Genomic DNA, 21,470 nt, shown 5'->3' on the forward strand with positions numbered 1-21,470 from the left:
TTCAAACCTAGAGCTTTTTCACTTCTATTTTTTTTTTAATATGCCAAACAAGAAACCAAAGGTTTGCAAGTAGAGTGACTTAACAATATAAATATTCTAGTATTTACTCTTATGAAAATAATTTGTTTAAAATGACAAGTGACAGACTAGACCCTTGACCTGTGATACCCACATTAGGATTACAAATACCCTATCCTGCCAAATGACATAGATTTTGTCAAGTATTCGTTCATCTCATTTATAGGATGAAGCAACTGAATTGTAAAAGACATCACAAAAAAGACTGATGTAACACTTTATAATATACACATTTCTTTATTAAAATATATACAACACACCCTATTTTAACAAATTTATATATTATGTATTGCTCAAATATTTAGATAAAGAAATTAGGCTTTGTAAGAATATCACAAAACCCATTAGGAAAAAAATATATAATTTCAAAAAAAAAAAGCTTAGGTAAAACATTAAATTATTTTATTTTGTAGATCTTTCAACTGTAACTTCACAAACTTCAAAAGTAAAATTTGCAATTAATTAGGTCAATCTAATTTGCTTTCCAAGGCTGATGAAATGTAACCAGCAATAAAACCATGTGAAAGTATAATACTTAAATGTATTCAACTTAAGATGTTTTAACAATAGGGCTGGAATTTACGAAATGAATTTCCATTCGATAATTAACTCAATTTACCAACCAGTTTTGTAGTAGTGAAGAATTTTGCCAAGAAAAAAAACAAACAAAACTCTTAATTTTCAGTTCATCAAATCAGTAGTCAAATGGAAATTTCACTTACACATTTTATACATTTAAGAGTACCAACTGTTAAAAAAAAAACAGCATGAATTTTCAGCAAATTCATCCTCTGACTGTGTAAAACAAAGCCATTTATTCTTAGTTGAAAGGATGTAAACTTTTCAAACCCATTCCTTTTTAATTTGCATCATAATTTCTCAAAGGAATTGCTCCAGTTAATGAAATCTTTGTGCCTTTTCTGCAACTTCATTTTGCTGGGAATGATCATATAACCATTTTTGGGTAAATGTTTCAGAACTCTCCAAAGCTTCAAAAAGGTATTTAAACTCCTCTGGGTACAAACTGCCTATACGTTCATGTTTCTGCTTTTTTAGATGCTGAAGCAAATCCTCTGTATCACATATACACCATGAGCTGCAAAATACATAAACAAGCTTATTTCATTTCATTCTTTTTATAAAAATTTCCAATTAACATCAAAAGTTATACAGAAGTTATCTTCTAAAAACCAATTAAATTAAATTAAAACCAATTAAATGAATTAAGCTATGATTTCAATGTATTATTGTGTTGATTCCCAAAGTCTTAAATGATAGCTATGATGACTTGGAAAATACAAGGTTTGAACTTAAAGAAGGAGATAATCTAATCATATTCTTTTGTAAACTCTTTTTGCAAAATTGTCATTTTCTGTGTGCTCATCTCTCATACTTCTACTCAAAACATCAGGCTTCCTTTAGCATTAACATCCCAAATTCAACTGTACTTCTAACACTATATCTGCAGAAAGTTGTTCTATAACACCAAATTATGGTGTGAAGGCTACCCTGGGTTCTCCAAGGCTGTGCCAAAAGAGTGAAAACTCTGGTACTTTCAACAAGCTGGAAAACTTCTGTGAAGTTCTCATAAAAGATTGCACATGCTCTGCTAGAACTAGCTTGGCTGAATATGGAGGAATTCATCACTAGCTAGTTGGCAAATTAAGCAGTGCATTTTTTGGTAAGTGACAGTGGCTGAGGGCATTAACAATCACACATAATTTTTATACCACTAATAAACATTCACTTAACAGTTGGTATTCTAAATGTAAGATCTTTGCCCAATGACAAACTGCTATAATGCTGGAGGAATTGAACCTCATTGATACTAACACTATCACTATAAATCAAACTTGAAAACATAAGGAAATTTCAACTAAATGAAAGGAGTACTCATGGGTTCACTTTGGAGAGGTCAATATAGGAGCTGAAAGAATCGGGGTTCAATGTATGGCAAAATAAACATCATTTCATGGGATACCTGGTAATCTTTTCTTGCTGACAGTCATGATGAACATGAGTAAACAAAAGAACCACTGTGTGCCAATGTCTACTGCATTGGATGAAGAAGCAGAGAAATTATGTGACAAACTCAACAAGAGCCTCCAAATTCAATACTAACATTTAAGGCACATCTATTATATTTTGATACTTGTTGATTTCATTGTCAAAGAAGTAACATGAAGAAGAATGGAGAAAAATATAGTGGAAAATATGGTTCAGAATTAAGAAACTGCAGGTCATAGATCTGTACAGTAATCAAAAGCCTCATGCCTCTATACTGTTAGTATTTCGTGAAGATCAGGAAGACTTTTTACATGGCAAGTACCAAACAATATAAACAAAAAATGAAACTGATGCTCTATCTTAATAGTCAAGTAAATAAGCATTTATTTAGCACTTACTATGTGCTAAGCACTGACAATAAAAAGAAAGCCAAAAAAACAGTGCTTGCCCTCTAGGAGATTATACTCTAAAGTGGAAGACAACATATAAACAACAAAGCAGATAAAAGAGTATCTAGATGGAAAGCAATCTGAGAGGTAAAGGCATTAGGAACTGGGAGGACCAAGAAAGCCCTCCTAAAATACGTGGTATTTGTTGCTGTTGTTTGTCCTTTATTCACGAAGAAAACCATGACATCAGGGAGGTGATGCTATAACATGCAAACAAATTGGATTTAAGTGATTTGAACTGAGTCATGAAGGAAGTCTGGGAAACCAAGACTTATTAAACAGCAAATGACTGGATGCCAGGGTTAAGACTCCTCAGCTATGGCAAACCATTCATAGAACTAATTATCTTTCAAACCTCCCCCCCACCAAACTTACCTCTTTTCTGAAACTCCCTATTCCTGTCGAAGGATCTACCTGTCTTTTCAGTTACCCAGTTCAAAAGTCCAACATATCATATCACTTACCAAATCTTGCTGCTTCTATCTCCACAACAAATTTCACAACCACCCCCTTCTGTCCACTCACACAGCCACTGCCCCCATTCAAGCCCTCATGACTTCTAGTCTACACTTGGGATAGCCTTCTATTTGATCTCCCTACCTCAAATCAATCCTTCACAATTACCAAAGGGATGCTACAAAAGTGCAGCTCTGATCGTGTTATTTTCTACTTCTCAATAAATACCAGGGTTTTTGTTTTTTTTTTTATCTCCTTTAGGTTCAAATGTACATTTCCCTATTTGTCTGTCATTCAAAGCTCTTCAGAACCTGGCCTCAATTTACTTTCCTAGCCCTTATGACACATCACTCCCCTTCACACACACCATGATCCATCCAAACTGGCCTTCTTACTGTTCTTCATATATAACAAATTGCCTCTCAAATCCATGCTTTTCCACTGGCTCTCTGTCATTCCTATAATGCTCTGCCCCCTCACCTCTGCCTGCTTCTTAGTTTTCCTGTCTTTCTTCAAGACTCAGCTCTTGCAGAAACTGTCCCTTTCCTGGTCCCCCCATTACCCCTTTTAGAGTACCTTCCATCTACTCTGTACATACTTTGTATACCCATGTTATCTCCCAATTAGAATGTAAGTTCCTTGAGGGCAAGAGCTGTTGCTGTCTTTCTTTGTATCCTTAGCACACAGTAGTGCTCATATCTAGTAAACACTTTAAAAACTGCTTGTTGACTGTCTGATTACCTGAAGATTTTCCTGATCCCCTATCAGGGTTTGGCACCACCAAATTACATTGTATCTATTTTGCACATCCGTCCTTGTCTCTTCTCCAAGAGAATACAGACTCCTTAAGGGCAGGACTGCTTCACTTTGATCTTGAGCAAAGAGCCTGGCTACTTACAGATTAACTAGAGCCCTAAGGTTCTGTCCTAAATCATCTTTGCTTTGCTCTCTACACTTTCTCTAGGTGACCTCACTGGCTCACATAGGTTTAATTACCATCTCTATGCAGATGGCTCCCAGATCTATATATCTAGCCCCCTCTCCTGAACACATACTGAAACATTCCCTGCCTTCAGGGAACTCTAATTTGGTTGGAGGAGACATGTATATATACATACATACATACATACATACACACATATACACACATGATAAATACCTATCAGGGAGATCAGGAAAAACATCACGTAGGAGGCAGTATTTGAGCTGACGTTTGAAGGAAACTAGGGATTCTCATAGGCAGAGGTGAGGAGGGAATGATTCCAAGTATGGAGGACAGACAAGGAAAAGGTATGAGACAAGGAATGGAATGTCAGAGGTGAAGAATAGTAAGTAGGCCAGTTTGACTGTACTTGAGAGTACATGAAGAAGAAACTGGATAACTAAGCTGGAGAGGCAGGTAGGATTCAGGTTATGAGGGGCTTTAAGTGTCACGACAGAGGATCCTAGCTTGCTGTGATCCTCTGAATTGATCCTTCACAAATACAGAGCCACTGGATTTTATTGAGTAAGGGATCAACATGACTGAATAGAGAGGACAAATGCAAGAGATATTGTAGAAATAGAATTGGCTAGACTTGGTAGCTGACTGAGTATGAGAGTTAAATATAATTCCAACGTTGCAAACCTGGGTGATTGAAGGATGGTGGGGTATCTCAACAGAAATAGGGATATTCTATATCGGGTTCAATTTGAAGGGAAGAATAAACAGTTGGGTTCGCTTTGGTAGGACATATATTAAAATTGATTCTTTTACTAAAAACTGCCAAAATTCTTCATGTTTCAAAAGATGTCTAATTGGAAATCACATCTTCTCTACATATAGCACTGAGTGTGTGATATGCTATCCTTGGACCTCTAATAAGGTTTAATTTAAATATGGAATAATAGAAAACTTGCATTACCTACTTCATAAGTTGGTGTGAGGATCAAAATGAGACTACACAAGGTATCCTAAAAAGCTATTACAGCTTAAAACTGCACTAAGACTTTTGGAACACCCTTTAGACATAAAGCATGTGCCAATTGTAAAGTGCTTCATAAGTGCCACATATTATTATTGTTGTTAAGCTAATTCTATCTGTTATAAGTGGGGCTTATAAAGAGACTATTTTAAGTACGTGTGTATATTTAGGAGAAAGCAGGAGGCAGGGAAATGGCTAAAATTGTATGGTTTTACATTTAGAATTTCCTTCAAGTTTCAGGTTCATGGACCTGTGGGGCCCAGGATTTTGAAGCAGGGAGCTGTCTAGCCTTGCTCCTTGCCTGCTTCTCTTCACAAGGTGGACAGCAAACTGGAGTTCCAACAATCTCACACCTTCAGCTTAGAAAAGGCAGAGGTGGGATAGAGAATGAACTAGGAGAGGAGAAGCAACCGGGTGGTAAGATATACAAGAGGCAGTGCTCAATCTCTCCACTTTAATCAGGATTTTTTTTTTTGACTAGGCAATTGGGGTTAAGTGACTTGCCCAGGGTCACACAGCTAGTTAAGTGTCAAGTGTCTGAGACCACATTTGAACTCAGGTCCTCCTGACTCCAAGGCCAGAGCTCTATCCACTGCTTCACCTAGCTGCCCCTCATTCTCTCCACTTTAGTGAGAGGGATCAATAGATATAAAATTTCAAGGGACCCGAGAGGCCACTGAATCTTAATTTCATAGATATGGAAACTGAAGTTCAGAGAGGTTAAGTGACTTGCATATAGTCATGAAGTCTCAGGTCTTCTAACTCCAATTCCAGCTACTATGCCCCAACAAACAATAGGCTGTTCCTTCAATTTAATTAAGGGCAAAGACAAAGTATGTTAAATTTAATTAACCACCGATGATTTATTCAATAAAGGAGATTTATTATTTCAGAGAAGGGAAAGAAAGAATGAGAGAAATATGTGATTGGAGTGGAGGAGAAAATAAGGATACAGTATCTCATTCTAAGCTAACCAAATATACAAAACTAGTACTGTAATATGAATGAAATATCAATTCTCAAATGAACTCACCCTTTTTAGTACTTACTTAAATATATCAATTAATTTAGACTTGCTCTTGTTAAGACACTGTTTAACCAGACATATAAAATTATATGAGTTTACAGGTGTCAAATTATTCGTAAATAAATTTCTTCGAGGAGTTAATTCAATAAAACACAGGTGCTTGTTTTTTAATTCCTGAAGGAGAGAATAAAGAAAAAGAAGAAGATAAACTTAGACAAAAAATATTGCTAGGACCAGAACCTGACCCTGTTTCAATTCATCTGAGACTCTGGGTCAGAAGCAGGGGAAGGAGAGGAAGAGCGAAATCTTAAGCTCAAACCCTCTCTCTACCGCTGACTGCCTGGGTGAACCTGTGCGAATCACTTCACCTCACTGCACCTCAGTTTCCTCATCTGTAAAATGAGAGGGCTAGACTAGATGGCCTGTGAAGTCCCTCTAGGAATAATCTATGATACAGTTCCTAAATTGTACTAATGTCATTTAAAAAAATCAGCAATACCTTAGGATGCTGCCAAAAAAAAAAAAAGGAAACTCAGTATTCTCCTGACCAGTTTTGTAGGTTTTAAGTCACCTAAATATAATTTTACTAACTTACATTAGCTTACTTTACCAACTTAATTTACTAACTTACAATAGCTTACATTAATGAATACTAAAATAAAAAATCAAGGTTATAACTGTACTATCAGAAATTTCTACTGACTTCAAGCCAATGAACAGCATCAAGAGCTCTTTTAGTCTTTCAATTGGGTCGACATGTCTGGAGAAAGTAATCTTTATGACGTATTTAACACTAACAAATTTGGAAACCGGCTAAAATAAAAACTCTTGAAAAATTATAATCATAACCCATTGACTTCTCAGGAGGTATGACTCTTATACTGAATTATACTGAATGGTATGAAACACCTAATACTTGTCTGCCTCAAAGAATTTAGACTTACCTGTTAAGTTACCAGATGAGCGCTCAAGTATAGGTGACTTTTTTTGAGTCTTCTAGACCTCACTCTCTTAAGACACATCTCTGCTGGAGAGACTGGTTATCTTAACTGGTGGGGGGAGAGGCAGGGAGCTGGACTCTTCACAGGAGCATACAATGTAGGACTATTTTATAATGATTTTGGGGGTATACTTCAGCAACCAAAGTCTCTTAGATAGGAACCAAGATGATCTGCCTAATGCTGAATTCTATTCTATAATATGCAGTATATTGACATGATTGGCATGGGATGCACTAAACATTTTGTAATGAAAATTTTAATATATTTTACTGATGCTTACATCAGTCACTTCTCATACACCTCCATGGGCCCTCAATTAGTGACAAAGAAAAACAATTAAGCAAAAAACATATTCCACAATGCCTACATCTGATAATGATAATAATAATTCTTTTCAAATGTTCAAGAGTTCAACTTCCTTTAAGGAATCTTTTCATTTATACTGTGGTAGTCATTGTGGATATATTCTTTATTCTCTCTGGGGAATTGAGGATTTTTAATATTCTATTATTTTACTCCAGATAATTTCATAGAAATGGAAACATTGCTTTCATGGGTCATGTTATTCAAATTTTAAAATATAATACTTTTCACAATTTCTTGGGTATGATTGTTTTAAATATAAAAAAGTTTTAATTTCCAACACACTGATATTTTAAGCATTCCTAATTAAATACAAAAAAAGTCAAAAATTCCTATTTTTTTCAAAGCAAAAGTACATTAAAAGAAAAGTTTTCCCTCTGAAGAAAAAAAAAGTATAGGGAATTCATTCTTTTTTTTTTTTTCTTTGCTTAGGCGATCGGGGTTAAGTGACTTGCCCAGGGTCACACAGCTAGGAATTCATTCATTGGTGAAGTAAAATGTATTTTCTACATAGCTGACATTTCTTAATGATTCTTCCAATCCTCTCCCCACAAACATTCCCCTGTAACAAAGTAGTTATATAAGACAAATCAACACACTGATCATGTCTATAAAGCACTGCTTCTTACCTTGCTCTTTAGTGATGTCAGCTCTCCATTTTTAAAGGTTACAAATGACGATAAAGGCTCCTTGGGAAAACAAAGAAACAAATCCCCCAAACTATTTTAATGCCGCTTCCATCCAAACAAGTTCCTGCCTTATATCTATTTTACCTAAATTGGGCTGACATTTTTAAAATAAGATTTTAATACAATAATTGTAATTTTTTGGAAATGACTTCATTCCTCTGTACTTCCTCTACCAGTCATACAAATGTCTTCACCCTGTAAGTTCACTCCACTCTTGGATTTCTCACCCTGGGAGTATCCTCTACCCCTGTGCCTCTGATGGGCTGGTTATTCCTAAAAAAGGAGGATACCCAGGCCATCCATGTCCTCCTTCCTCACCCTGGACCTAAGCAGGTAACTCTTTCCCTGCTTTCCCACCCCTTTCAGAAAGCTTCCTTTTAAATGATATCCTCCCTGATTAAAATGTGAGCTCCTTAAAGGAAAGACTCTATTTCTGTTTGTGTATGTATTCCTAGCACTCAGCATAGTACTTGGAACACTGTAAGCATTTAATAATTGATTATTTAATCTTGTGAATAATGATCTCTTCAAGAAAAGATCATACGAAATGAAAACAAAACAAAAAGAAAAAACAAATTCCACTTACACAGTTTTTTTCTTTTATGTCTAAGTTCAACCTCTCCATTTAGTCAGAGAGAGAGAGAGAGAGAGGTAAAGAAAGAAGAGTGCTCAGGACAGAGCTTCAGAGACAATCATTTCTAAGGGGCTTGTCAGGGATGAAAATCTAGCCAAGCAGACCAATAAGAAGCTGTTCCAATAAGAAGCAGCAAGAAATATATAAGGAAAACTAAAAAAGGGCAGTCATTTAAAAAGTGGAGAGGAGTGATATTTGGGAGACCATAATCAACAGTATCAAATTCTAGAGGAAGGTCTAGTCAAGTCAATAAGCATTCATTAAACATTTACTGAGCACCGATTATGTGCCAAACACTGTGCTAGTATTGAGAATACAACGAAAGGAAAAGAATCCTTGCTTTCAAGGAGCTCAAAGTCTAACAGGATAGATATGTGAAATCAACTAAGGACAAGCAAGATCTATACTGAATAAATTGGAGATCATCTCAGAAAGAAGGCATTGGCTTTAAGGTGGATAGGAAAGGATTCCTATAAAAGGTGGGATTTTAGCTAAAACTTGCAGAAGGCCCGGGAAGCCAGGAGTTGTAGACAAGGAAGGAGAAAATTCTAGTCGTGGCGGCGTATCTTGTTTAAGGAACAGCAAAGAGGTAAGGTCAAGAAGAATAAGGCCTGAAAAAAGAATACCACATCTGGCAATTAAGAAACCACTGCTAACTTGGCAGAGAGCAGTTTCAGTAGATGAGGCCATAAGCCAGACTGCAAGAGACAGAGAAGTGAGAGAAAAGAACTGTAGACGGAAGGTATAGATAGTTTTTTCTGGGAGTCCTGATATAAGGAAAAGGTAAGACACAGGATACTAGCTAGGATCGAGAGAGATATTTACCAATAAGAACAATTTTACTCACCATATGCAAAAGCTTTATCTCACAAGCTGTTTGCCAGAGAACACTCAGGGTTTGATAATCCTTTTCACCTGGCTTTGAAATGATTTTCTGACAAAGGAATAAATTTATAAGTTACACATCATTAACATCCTTCACAGTCATTTAACATCCAAGTCTGACACTATTCTAATATCTGAAAATAAAAGCTATGAACCTAAATTAGCTAAAAATTAAGAACTGAAGCAAAAATGTTAATATCTATTATTTTACTGGGCTTTGTCTCTGACTTAATTGCTGAAAATCTATCTGGTGTATTTAACTTTAATCTTTAAGCAAAACAGATTTTCTTTAAACTATATAAAAATTACTTTCACTATAGCATGCTATGAGGAAAATCTCCTAATAAAGATAAAATGATAATTGTTATATAATCAATACATTATCAAGCATTTATCAAGTGTCTCCAATGTGCCAGGCACAGGGGACAAGTAAGTTTAGGATTTGCAAGCATTTGGGCATGGTACTGATCTCAAGTTCAACAATCTTGAAGTCTATTCCCGTAATTACCATTCCCTGAATAACATTTGATTACTTCACTGAATTTTGCTTTAGAGTTTCTATTATCCCAGACCATAAACAAGCATCCCTATCCATATGTGCAGAAAACAATACCAATCTATGCATTATAGGGATGTTCTCAGACTTAACAGATCAACTATCTACTGCACTTTGAGGTCTTACAAGTTGCTACAAAAAGAAAAGGTATTTATTACCTTACAACATGAGTCTCCTACTTACCCTCATATTATTCAGATAAAGAGTGAAGTCTAAAATTTGACATGTGGAAAGTTAAGACAACCAACCCCAATATGATTCCTCATTCCTCTCCAGGCTGCACTCCCACTCTTCTACTTTGAACCAGCTCTTCATTCTGAAGCCTCACTCCAGCCCCGAAATTCAAACATTAGAAGTACCTTTTGCCCTTCAGCCTCTACCTCTGATTGGACAGGTGCTCGTAGAACCTCCATTTAAGGTGGATGCCCAGTCCAGCTACATCTCACTTATTTTTCAGGCTGTACTCCGGACTTTCTCTACTGTGCTCCTGCCCTGAAGTACCCTTGTCTCCATTCCATTCCCCCATTTCCAGTTTCCGTTTGTGGAACATTCCGTTAGAATGTATGCTCCTTGAGGGCATTATCTGTTGTATTTGCATATGCAGTCACAGTGCTTAGCACAGTGGCTGACACATAGTAAGCACTGATTTATGTCTTTAACGGACTCAAATGTGATCAGTCCTAAAATGTAATTATAAATATTAAGACTATTAACAGCTCACATTTATACAGTGCTTTAAGGTTTGCAAAGTGTTTTAAATATATTATTTCATTTGTTTTTCACAAATCTTGTAAGACAAATGCTATTATCATTCCCACTTTTCAAATAAGGAAACCAAGGCTCAGAAAGATTAAATGACTTTCAGCATATCACCAAGTTAGTAAGTGTCTGAAGTGGGATTCAAACCAAGATCTTCCTAACTCTAGGAGACTCATTAAAGAGTTACCAAATATAGTTAGCAGTTTCTTTTAAGTAACATACCTTGTATTCTTTTTCACTAATAAACATATTCAATTCTATCCGTCCATAGTTATATATGGAACTACAAGAATAGAGGTCATACAAAAGTTTCCAAAGTACAGTTCTTTCGGTTTTAGTTGGGAAGAATCCAACTATCTTTACAGGAACATCTGTTATGAAAACATGCAAGAATACGTAAGTAAAAATTCTGCACATTTTTTCTTTGTAACAGGATTTTAAAAGATTAACAAATTAACAAACAAATCAGTCTACAGAAAATTCTACATACTTAGCTTCAGGATACTAAATCCTAACTTCTCAGAGCCTCTCTCTTTAATATAGAAAGATGACATTTCAGGTTAACATTTTGATGTATGAAATATTTTAAACATGCTTTAAACATTTAAACATGCTTCTCCTCTGTTCTTACTGCCCACAACACAAGTCAGGGCTTCATTACCACAAGTCAAGACTACTGCAATCACTTTCTAATTAGTCTTCCTGCCCCTATCCAATCCCCCCCCAATTCATTTACATTGTTGTCACATAAATATGATCATGATATTCCTGCTCAAAATCCTTCAATGGTTCCCTTTTATTACTGAATACCATTTATATCACTTTTGTTGTTGTTTAGTTGTTTTTTAGTCACGTCCGACTTTTTGTGACCCCCTTTGGGTTTTCTTGGCAAAGATACTGGAGTGGTTTGCCATTTCCTTCTCCAGCTCATTTTACAGATGAGGAAATTGAGGCAAACAAGGGTAAGTGACTTGCCCAGGGTCACATAGCTAGTAAGTATCTGAGGCCACATTTGAACTAATGTCTTCCTGATTCTAGGCCCAGTGTTCTATCCACTGTGCCATCTAGCGGCAGTGGACAGTGGATAAGTGGATAATGTACACTTACTTGTACATTAAAGCCCCTCCATGTCTTTGGCCAGTCTTTTCTCTCCGGAAAAATCTCATCTTCTAAATACGGTATATTCTAATCAAACTTTACTTATTGTCCCCTTTTATATGTCTCATATCTATGTTCCTGCTCACTCTGTGTAGAATGCCACCTTCCTGCCATTCTTCTGTTCCTCTCCAAAGCCACCTCTCTTTACTAGTTAAAATCCTACTCACTAGTCAGAACCTAGCTCCCAGTCTTAGTATTCATCATTTTGTATTAAAATGTTAATATAGCAGCATAATGTATACGCTACTAGACTGAGTAGCAATAAGGACAGAGTTTCTGTCTTGGTGAATCCTCCCTTCAATGCTAAGCAGAATGCTCTCTACATAGAAACAAAGAAAGTCTTGTTAAAGCTGAATATTCAGATATCCAGAATACTTCTATATTAAAGTAAAAAATATCTGTTTTCTATTTCATTCACATATACTAACATGCTAGTTACATAAACCTAACATATTTGAAAACTTGTCAGTGGAGTTAATTAGCAAAACTTTTATTAAGTTTATTTTAAGAAATGACAAAATTTACCTGCTGCCCAAGGAACTTTGCTTATTCCCAAATTCTTGAAAAGTGTTTCGGTAAACATAGCAGGTGGTGGTGTTGTTATATTACTGGGATCTCGATGGAAGAAGTCACAGTAGATTACTTCTAGTTGTCTACCCGGATGTTTTTTTAAGGTCTAGGATAAAAAAATCAAAATTTTAAATTCTTTGCAAACCCTACAGAATATTCTCCTCAGAATTATTTATCAAGTTTTACTGAGGTAACATAACATTATGAACAGAGGCCATCTTCAACCATGGAGTTTTCAGTCCTGGTGCTGACACATAGTAGTTGTGTGACCAGACAAGTCTCAGGTAGCTCTATATGGCTCTAACTTACAAATAAGTTGCTGATCTCTATCAGTGAAGAGAGTTTCCACATTGGGAGTTCAACACACTAATAAAAACATAGCTCTGGACCAGAACATGGAGATTGGTAAGCTCTAATTAAATCAGGTCCATGGCAAAGAACAGTGAATAGAAAGTGTTGTTCCCAGGGTCACACATACAGTAAGGGTGAGTTTCCTTACTTGACCAAGTCAACACTCCAAAGCTCCCTCCTGACTATACTTCTGACTTCTCAAACTTCAGCTGTAATCTTACCCAGGAACATGCAATCCATCATCCCCTACAGCTTTCTCACCCTGAAACATCTCTCTGCCATGGCAGCCCCCTTCTCCCTTCTCCCATTGTTGAGTTCCTCCCAGGGCCTCCACTTTGGGGAGGAGCACAAGGTGACCAACCTTTATTCCCCTCTCAGCTGTGTGTCTAGAGAGGCTCTAGAGAGACCTCCTCCAGCCCATCTTCAGCTTCCTTTTGTATGTTTGTTTCCCCCCGTTAGAATGCAAGTTCCTTGAGGGTAGGCATTGTCTTTCTTTTTGCTTATAATAGTAAACTCAATACTTGTTGCTTGATCATCACATCATGAAAACATGGTATCGTGTTTTCTCTTAGCTGACACCAAGATTGCAGAAACAAAGGTTATTACCTTAAATAAATTGTGAATCAAAGTTCTAGCTGCATCAATACATTTCTGATTACTTGGCAAGCTTCCAGTTTGTTGTGCAGAGCTCGAGGCCTGCATCATCAACTTCCTTTTTGGACATCTCAAACTTAAAATGTCCAAAACATAATTCATTAACTTTTCCCCCAACCCTGTACCCTCTTCCAACCTCCCCCTCTACTGCGGATGTTACCACCATCTCCCCAGGCACCCAGGCCTGCAACCTGGGTCATCCTAGGCTCCTAACTCTCACTCCTCCCATAGAACCAAGCCATTAGCAAATACTGTCTTTTCTACTTTCACCACATCTCTCATATATCAGGGGCAGCTGGTAGTAAAGTAGACAGTAGGTGTGGAGTCAGGAATCTTGAAATCAAATCTGGCATCAGACACTAGGCTTCACAGGCAGTATGCTCCTGGACAAGTCCCTTAACCTTTGTTTGCCTCAGTTTCCTCAACTGTAAAATGGGAATAATAATAGCACCTACCTTTCAGGGTTATTGAGAGGATCAAGTGAGATATTTGTAAAAGTGCTCTTAGCATACTGCTTGGCATATAATGGTATGTCAATACTTATTCCCTTCCCTTCCTCAGCTCCCACCCCTACCCGATCCTGCCCTCTCTGAGAGAGATTTAACTATTTTAGAGGCAGTTAGTGGCATAGTGAATAGCTGGGCCTGGAGTCAGAAAGATCTGAGTTCAAATCTAGCTTCACACTTATACTAGCTGTGTGACCCTGGGCAAGTCACTTAACCTCTATTTATCTCAGTTTCCTCAAATATATAATGGGGACAATATCAGCACCTACATCACAGGACTGTTGTGAGGATCAAATGAGATAACATTTGTAAGAAGCACTTAACACAGTACCTGGCATGCAGCAGGTGCCATATAAATGCTTATTTCCTTCCTTTCCCCCTTCCCAGGGACACAATAAAAGTCTGAGGCTGGAAACAAACATTTATTAAGTGTTTACTATCTACCAGGCTCTGTGCTAAGCAATGACAATACAAAGAAAGGGAAATAACTATGTCTCCTAAAAGTATTAAAAAAATTTTTTTTAATTTGTATGAGAGCGACTTTTTCTACTGAATACACAGAATTGAATACACACACAGACACACACAGACACACACACAAAGACATATATACATACACAATATGTATGTATATAGAGAGATAAAGGAAGATAATCATAGAGGGCAGGCACCAGCAGAGGGGGAGACGAGGAAAGTCATCTTGCAGAAGGAAGCTGAAGAAGCCTGGATGCAGAGATAAGGAGGGAGAACATTCCAGGCAGGCTTGGGGAATAGCCAAGGAAAAGGCAACAAGTCAGGAGATGGAGCTTCATGTAGGAGGAAGAGTAAGAACACCAGTGCTGCTTGATCACAGAGTATATGAAGGGAAGTAAAGACTAAGAAAACTGGAAAGTCAGTCAATAAGCAGCTAAATGCTAGCTATTATTATTTTTTAAAAACTTAAAACTTACTTTAGAACATATTTTATGTATTATTTTATTCCTTGTTTGGTTATTTTTCTTTGATGATGGTTAAGTTCATAATATTCTTAAGTTAAGGGAAAAAAGGAATACAAGTCTTCTGTCTAATGTCCTTTGCAGTAGACTTTCTTAGAAGAAAAGGGAACCAAACTAAAGAGAAATAAAATGAACCACAAGTACTTAGTTCCACTTTCCTAGATCAGAGAAAGCTAATCTTTTTTGCATACATTAATTTTAAGAAACTAAAACGACATACCGTTAAATATGGAAGAAAAGTCAGGTCACTTTCAAGTGCAACCACTTGTAAACCAGCATTGAGTAATGCACAGGTAATAAGTCCAGGCCCTATGGTGTGAAAAGAAAAGTTTGTCATTTTGAGGAATAACATAATTTTCTATTTAGGAGGTGTTACTTTCTTTTATTTCATTCAATCAATCAATCAGCTAACATGCATTTATTACATGCCTAATATATGCCAGGCATTGAGATTATGAATAGAAAAATGAGATAGAACCTACATTGACAAGGCAAGGCATATACATATAAAAAGTTCAGTCCTTTGAGTGAATCCAAACTTCACAAAACAAATCCCCTTAATAAAAGAATTTGTTCTATAAAACTTGAACTCAGTCAAAAGGCCACACCCAAGGACCTGGAAAGCCACACGTTGCCTCAAGGCCACAAGTGTCTTTCCACCCCCCTCATCCCACCCCTCATCTATCCACCAATTAGTATAGTGTTTTTCCTAAAGCACAGGTCTGACCATCATTCCCTTACTTAAGGCTTCTTATTACTTCTAGGATCAACTATCAAACTCTTCTGTTTGAAATTTAAAGTCTTTCACAACCTGGCACCAACCTATTTCACACAGTACTTCCCTTCATACATACATACATACAAAGTCAACTAATCTGGCCTTCTTCCTGTTCCTTATACATAGCATTCCATCTCTTGTCTTAGTATCTTTGCATGGCTTTCTCCTATGTCTGGAATGAACTCTCTTCTCACCTCTCTAAGGATCCCGAGTTTATTTGAAAGTTCAACTCAGTACCATCTTCAAAATGAAGCTTTTCCTCATTCCCTAGACACTCATGCCTTTCCCCAAAAACCATATTATACTGGTTTTTATTTTGTCTTGTTTTTGCTGACATATGGACATGTCCACATAGCTCATATATCTGAAATATATGGACATATTGCCCTTCTCCCTGACTGTTCATCATCTAGCAGTGATGGGCAGGAAATGTTTTTGATTTTTTTTTTTTAAATTCCCACAGCAATTTGGAACCACTGCACTTTCAATTTAAATCTTAAACTTCTAACTCATTTTGTCACACTAAGGTAAGGAAAGAGGCTAAAGGAATTTTATAATCCCAGAGTTCATGCAATGAATGAAACTTGAACTGGGATAAGATAATAATATAATAAATATTTATTGAAATAATACATAATCATTATCTTAAACAATAATTGATCCATAGCATCTTAGAGCTTTGACATAGTGGACTGTCATCCTTGGAGCCAGAAAGACTTGGGTTCAAGTTTTGCCTCTAAAATATAATGGCTTTGTGAACCTGGGCAAGTCAGTTAACCTCAGTGCTGCAGGCAACTCTCTAAAACAGGTGTTCTTAACCTGGGCCCATGGTATTCTGACCCCATATATAACACCCAACAGGCCCATAGATACATTTCAAGGTATGTGTACTTGGACGGGGGGGTGGGGGGGGTGTAAATGACATCTTTACTTCAATACGACTGGTTTCCATTGCATTCCTATGTATTTGTGCTTTAACATGATTTAACATGGGTTTCATCATTCTTCCCAAGGGGTCCATGCCACAAGAAAGGATCAACAATGCCTGCTCTAAAGCTAAGAATGGCGGAGAAGGTGCTGACTTGTTATTGGTAGAGGCAGTGCCCTCACCTGAGCCTTCCCTGTGTATGTCAATGAAATCCCATGCCCCTATCCTTAAAGTAGTTTTTATACCTTGTCTCCTTTGAGCCTCACAATCCGATAAAAATAGTACTCTAGGCATTACTATCCTCATTTTTAAAGATGAGGAAGCTGAGGCTCAGAAGTTACTTGCCCGAAGTCCAATAATTAGTGATTATCTGAGGGCATTCTGCCTCGAAAAACAAAATCTAAAAAAACTAAGGAACCATATATTTAAAGATGACAGGGAGTAAGGAGGAAAAAAACATTTATATAGCGCCTACTTTATGTCAGGCACTGTGCTAAGCACTTTATAAATATTATCTCATTTAATCACCAACAGCCCTGGGAGATAAGCATTACTATCATCCCCATTTTACAGTTGAAGAAACTGAGGCAGAGAGGTTAAGTGATTTGCCTAGGGTCACAAAGCCATTACATTTTAGAGGCAAGACTTGAACCCAAGTCTATCTGGCTCCAAGGATGACAATCCCCTATGTCAAAACTCTAAGACGCCATGTATCAATTATTTATTTGAACTTAGGTCTCCTGACTTCAGGCCCAGGACTATTCACTGTGCTATCTGGCTGTCTTAGATATCATTTAGCTCATTTTCCAGATAGGGAAACTAAGACCAAGAGAAGTAAAGTGATTTGGCTAAAATCACAAAAGCAGTAAGCATCAGAGGCAAGATTCAAACCTAGGTTCTGATTTGATAATTTTTTTTCCTCACTGAGAACTATCCTCTGGCTAAGCTGAATCCCTGGACACCCCTTTTAATACTTTTAGTACATTTTCACTTATATCCCCTCCCCACCCCCCACTCACTGTTCCAAGTGGGGACATTAGCCCATTTTTTGCTTCTTCTTACCACTCTTAGACCCTCATTCTACCATCATCACTACCATCACTTTCCTCCTTTGAAGTACATTCAAACCAGAGTTAGCTGAGTATAATCTTTTATTTTTCATTCTTTCTCTATACCTTCTTCTTCCTCCTAAACTTGCTCTTTGCCCTCACCATAATTTTCAATCCCTCCATCCCTCAGTATCATCCCAGGGTATCACCTTTGTTCTAGTTATACATCCCTCCTTTTCCAATTGCTAACCCTTGTTGAACCAGTTCAACTCAAAACTTACCTTCCACTTTCAAATTCCTTGATCCCTTGTCTTCTCTGTGATTCTGCTTCCCCTCACTCCTAACTCTGTATCACTGCCAGCATCTACCTGCTTCCTTCCTATCTATGTGCTGCTCAACAGTAATGGAGGAAACTAGGAAATCCTGCTGACTGAGTCTTTATAAATTTATACTGTCCAGACTTTATACCAAAGTAACTCTACTGCTCTCCTCCCTAGCTGATTCTTTATCCCTCTCACCATGTGGTTATTTCAAACCTATTCTCTCTGAATCTAAAGATACTGTCAGACCTCATCTTGTCTGCTGAGGACTTCATCTCATACCTTCACCAAAAAAAATTAAGGTCATTCTAAACAAGCTACTATTTATCCTCTCATCTCACATTGATCTGACATTGTTCCTTACTATTTCTTCATCACTCCAGTCTTTGGTGTCCCTTCTACTTTCCAATGTATCTTTGTGTATCTCTGTATCTCTACATGTATCTTTGATCCAGTCTCTTCCCATCTTGCTTAGCAGACTGCCCTCACTATCACACCCATTCTCTCTCTAATCTTCAGTCTCTCCCTATTTACTGACTCCTTACTACTGCCTACAAACCCATGCAAGTCTCTGCATCCATTAAAAAAAAAAAACCAACTCATAATAGATTCCATTATGCTGACTCAATATTCCTTCTCATCTAATCTCCTTGAAAAATCCTCTACAATCAATCTATGCCTCCACTTTCTACCTTCCCTCTCTCTTCTAAATCCTCTACAAACTGGCTTTTGGCCTAATTCAATGAAAAAGCTCTCTTCAGATACCAATGAAGAATCGTAACTGCCAACTCTAATGGCCTTTTCTCACTCCTCATCTTTCTTGACCTCTCCTGTAGCATTTGGCTGGGATAATTACCTTGTCCTCTTGAATACTCTCTTCTCTGAGTTTTTATGACTGTTCTCTCTAGGTTTCCCTACCAGTCTGACTTTTATTTTCCTGGATCTGCCTCCATATCACACCCAGTAACTATGGATATATCCCAAGGCTCTGCCCTGGACCCTTTTCTGTTTTCTCAACATACTCTCTTATTTGGGGATCTCATCAGGTCCCATGGGTTCAGTTATCATCTCTATGAAGACTATTTCCATATCTACTTATCCAACCCTGATCTCTTTTCTGAGCTACACCCCAACATTACTTAACTGGCCAACATTTCAAACTGAATATCACATATACATCTCAATGTACCAAATTCAAAACAACTCATTAACTTTCTCCAGACAACTCATACTTCTTCTAAAATTCCCTGTTGCTGTCAAAGGCACCACCGTATCATCCTTCCAGTCAGACACCCAAGTTCATAAGCTCAGTCATAGTGAACTCTTCCCCCACCTATCCAAATCAGTTGCCAAATCATGTAATAATTTCTTTTTCTGCAGTATCTCTCAGATGCATTTTCTTATCTCAACTCACACTGTCATCACTTTCATTCAGGCTCTCAAAAGCTCTCTCCTAGAGCATCCTAGTTGGTCTCCCAGGCTCAACTCTTTTCCCATCCCAATATGCTGCACTCAGTTGTCAAAGTGATTTTCCTAAAGTGTAGGTCTGATCATGTCACTGTGCTTCGAACCCCATCCCCACCCCCACCCCCACTCTAAGGTCTCCCTATAACCTCTAGGAGCAAATATAACCCCTTATTTTCTCATTTGAAGCTTTTTAGAATCTGGCCTCTTATCTTTTTAGTCTCTTAACTAAACACCCTCCACAAACTCTAGTCATTATCTAGTCATACTGGTTTCCTAGATGTTCTTCACATAATACTCTCTTATTACTGTGCCTCTGCACTGCCAGTTACCCATGCCTGTAATACTTTCTGTCCTCAGCTCTTAGCATTCCTGTCTTCCTTTAAGATTCAGCTTAAGTGCCATCTCCTCCTGGGAGTCTTTCCCTCTAAGGCTTCCTTCCATCTACCCTGAATTTGTCTTGAATGTCTTGAACTTACATACATTGTCTCCTCTATAGGACTGTAAGGTCCCTGATAGCAAGAACTATTTTTGCTTTTTCTTTGTATCTTCATTGCTTAATATAGTGTCTGGCATCTAGCAATCACTTAATAAGTGCTTGCTCATTGACTGCACCATATTTATATATCAAGGAAAAGGTAAAGGACTTTATGTTGTCTTTAGATAGCACAGGGTAATGGAAAAAGCACCATATTTAAGAGTCAGAGGACGTGAGTTTGATTTTTGCAAGGCTCCTTACTACCTGTGTGATCTTGGGTAAACAACTTAACTTCTCTCTGCCTCAGTTTCCTCACCAGAAAAATGAAGGGGTTCCTTCCAGCTCTAAATCTATGATCCTATGTCTATGCTGTACTGCCCTTAAAAGGTCCACTGAGAAGAAACAAGGTACCTCTATGTGCTAGGAAATGAACCACATTCTTGAAATCTTTAGACAAAAAAAGGCGTAGCTGGTCAAAGCTAACAAAAAAGACAGTCTTACCTCAGCAAATTACTATCAAATACCCAAGCTTTGTGCACTAAGTACCACGTCAGTTGTTAGGGGAATGGGAGCGGGGTTGGGCATATGTAAAGAAGCATACAGCAAGATCTCTCCCGCCCTGCCTGTGGCAAAGAAGTGGGAGGCAGTATCTAGGGGTTAAGCAAAAGTATGCCAAGTGCCATGGGCATTCTCAACTAGCATCTAAGCTCCATGGGGGCAGGGCCCCTAGCTTGCTCCTCTCCGTATGGCCCCACACCACTCAGCACGGTGGGCCGAGCACACATGAGAGTCTCTGGACAAAAAACTGAGCTTAGTAAGCCTGATGCCCGAAGGAGATGCAGGCCCCCTCCCGGTGTGGGTATCCCCAGGTTCCCCCTCCGCCCCCCGGCACCCCCACCCACCGGGATTGCACTCTAAGATCCGCGGGCCGGCTCCCGGAGGCCCTGCTTGCAGGAGCTGCACCACAGTGTCCGCCACCTTCGCGCTGCCCGCGAAAAGCCTATGCCGTGTCATATTCCGCGGCGACGCCTCCGACTTCGCGACTGTCCAGGACACGGGTTCCAGGCACGACTGGGATAGGAGCCGGTGAGGCCGCGTCAGGCACCCCGGGCCGGTCTCACAGAGGCGGCGCAGGCAAGCTCCGGCCATGGTAGCTATCGACAACCGCGCGGGAAGCCCAGTCACTGGCCCCCACATCCTCGCCTCCTCACTGTCCCGGCTGGAGCTGAAGCCGGAGCCGGAGCCGCAGTCGGAACCGGAGCCGCAGTTGGAGCCGGGACCACCACCAGCAACCTCATTCAGCAAGCCGCAGGCGCACGACCTTTCAGATAAGGCGCGGGGCGGAAGTAAA

The 21,470-nt window shown here is 38.4% G+C and overlaps 1 protein-coding gene across 1 annotated transcript; it reads right to left on the reverse strand.

Annotated features, from left to right (window-relative positions):
• Window positions 1-391: 391 nt before the first annotated feature.
• On the reverse strand, window positions 392-21,463 carry LOC114049559 (dimethyladenosine transferase 2, mitochondrial-like). Its single transcript, XM_027870804.1, has 8 exons — window positions 21,022-21,463; window positions 15,323-15,411; window positions 12,552-12,702; window positions 11,091-11,239; window positions 9,516-9,602; window positions 7,975-8,034; window positions 6,004-6,155; window positions 392-1,174 (listed from the first exon to the last, which is right to left on the reverse strand). The coding sequence occupies exons 1-8, from the start codon at window positions 21,314-21,316 to the stop codon at window positions 976-978; spliced, it is 1,182 nt and encodes a 393-aa protein (XP_027726605.1). The 5' UTR covers window positions 21,317-21,463; the 3' UTR covers window positions 392-975.
• Between the last annotated feature and the right edge of the window lie 7 nt (window positions 21,464-21,470).

The sequence above is a fragment of the Vombatus ursinus genome, unplaced genomic scaffold, assembly GCF_900497805.2.
Source record: "Vombatus ursinus unplaced genomic scaffold, bare-nosed wombat genome assembly UNPS02014798.1, whole genome shotgun sequence".
In the NCBI taxonomy this organism is placed as follows: Eukaryota; Metazoa; Chordata; class Mammalia; order Diprotodontia; family Vombatidae; genus Vombatus; species Vombatus ursinus.

Bases quoted from the DNA above. Each gene is read 5' to 3' on its own strand.
- LOC114049559 (XM_027870804.1), bottom strand. From the start codon at position 21,316: ATGTGGGGGCCAGTGACTGGGCTTCCCGCGCGGTTGTCGATAGCTACC. The intron at 15,412-21,021 runs GTGGGTGGGGGT...TTCACACCATAG, and splicing joins GATCTTAGAGTGCAATCCCG to GGCCTGGACTTATTACCTGT. The intron at 12,703-15,322 runs GTATGTCGTTTT...TTTTTATCCTAG, and splicing joins CTTTTCTTCCATATTTAACG to ACCTTAAAAAAACATCCGGG.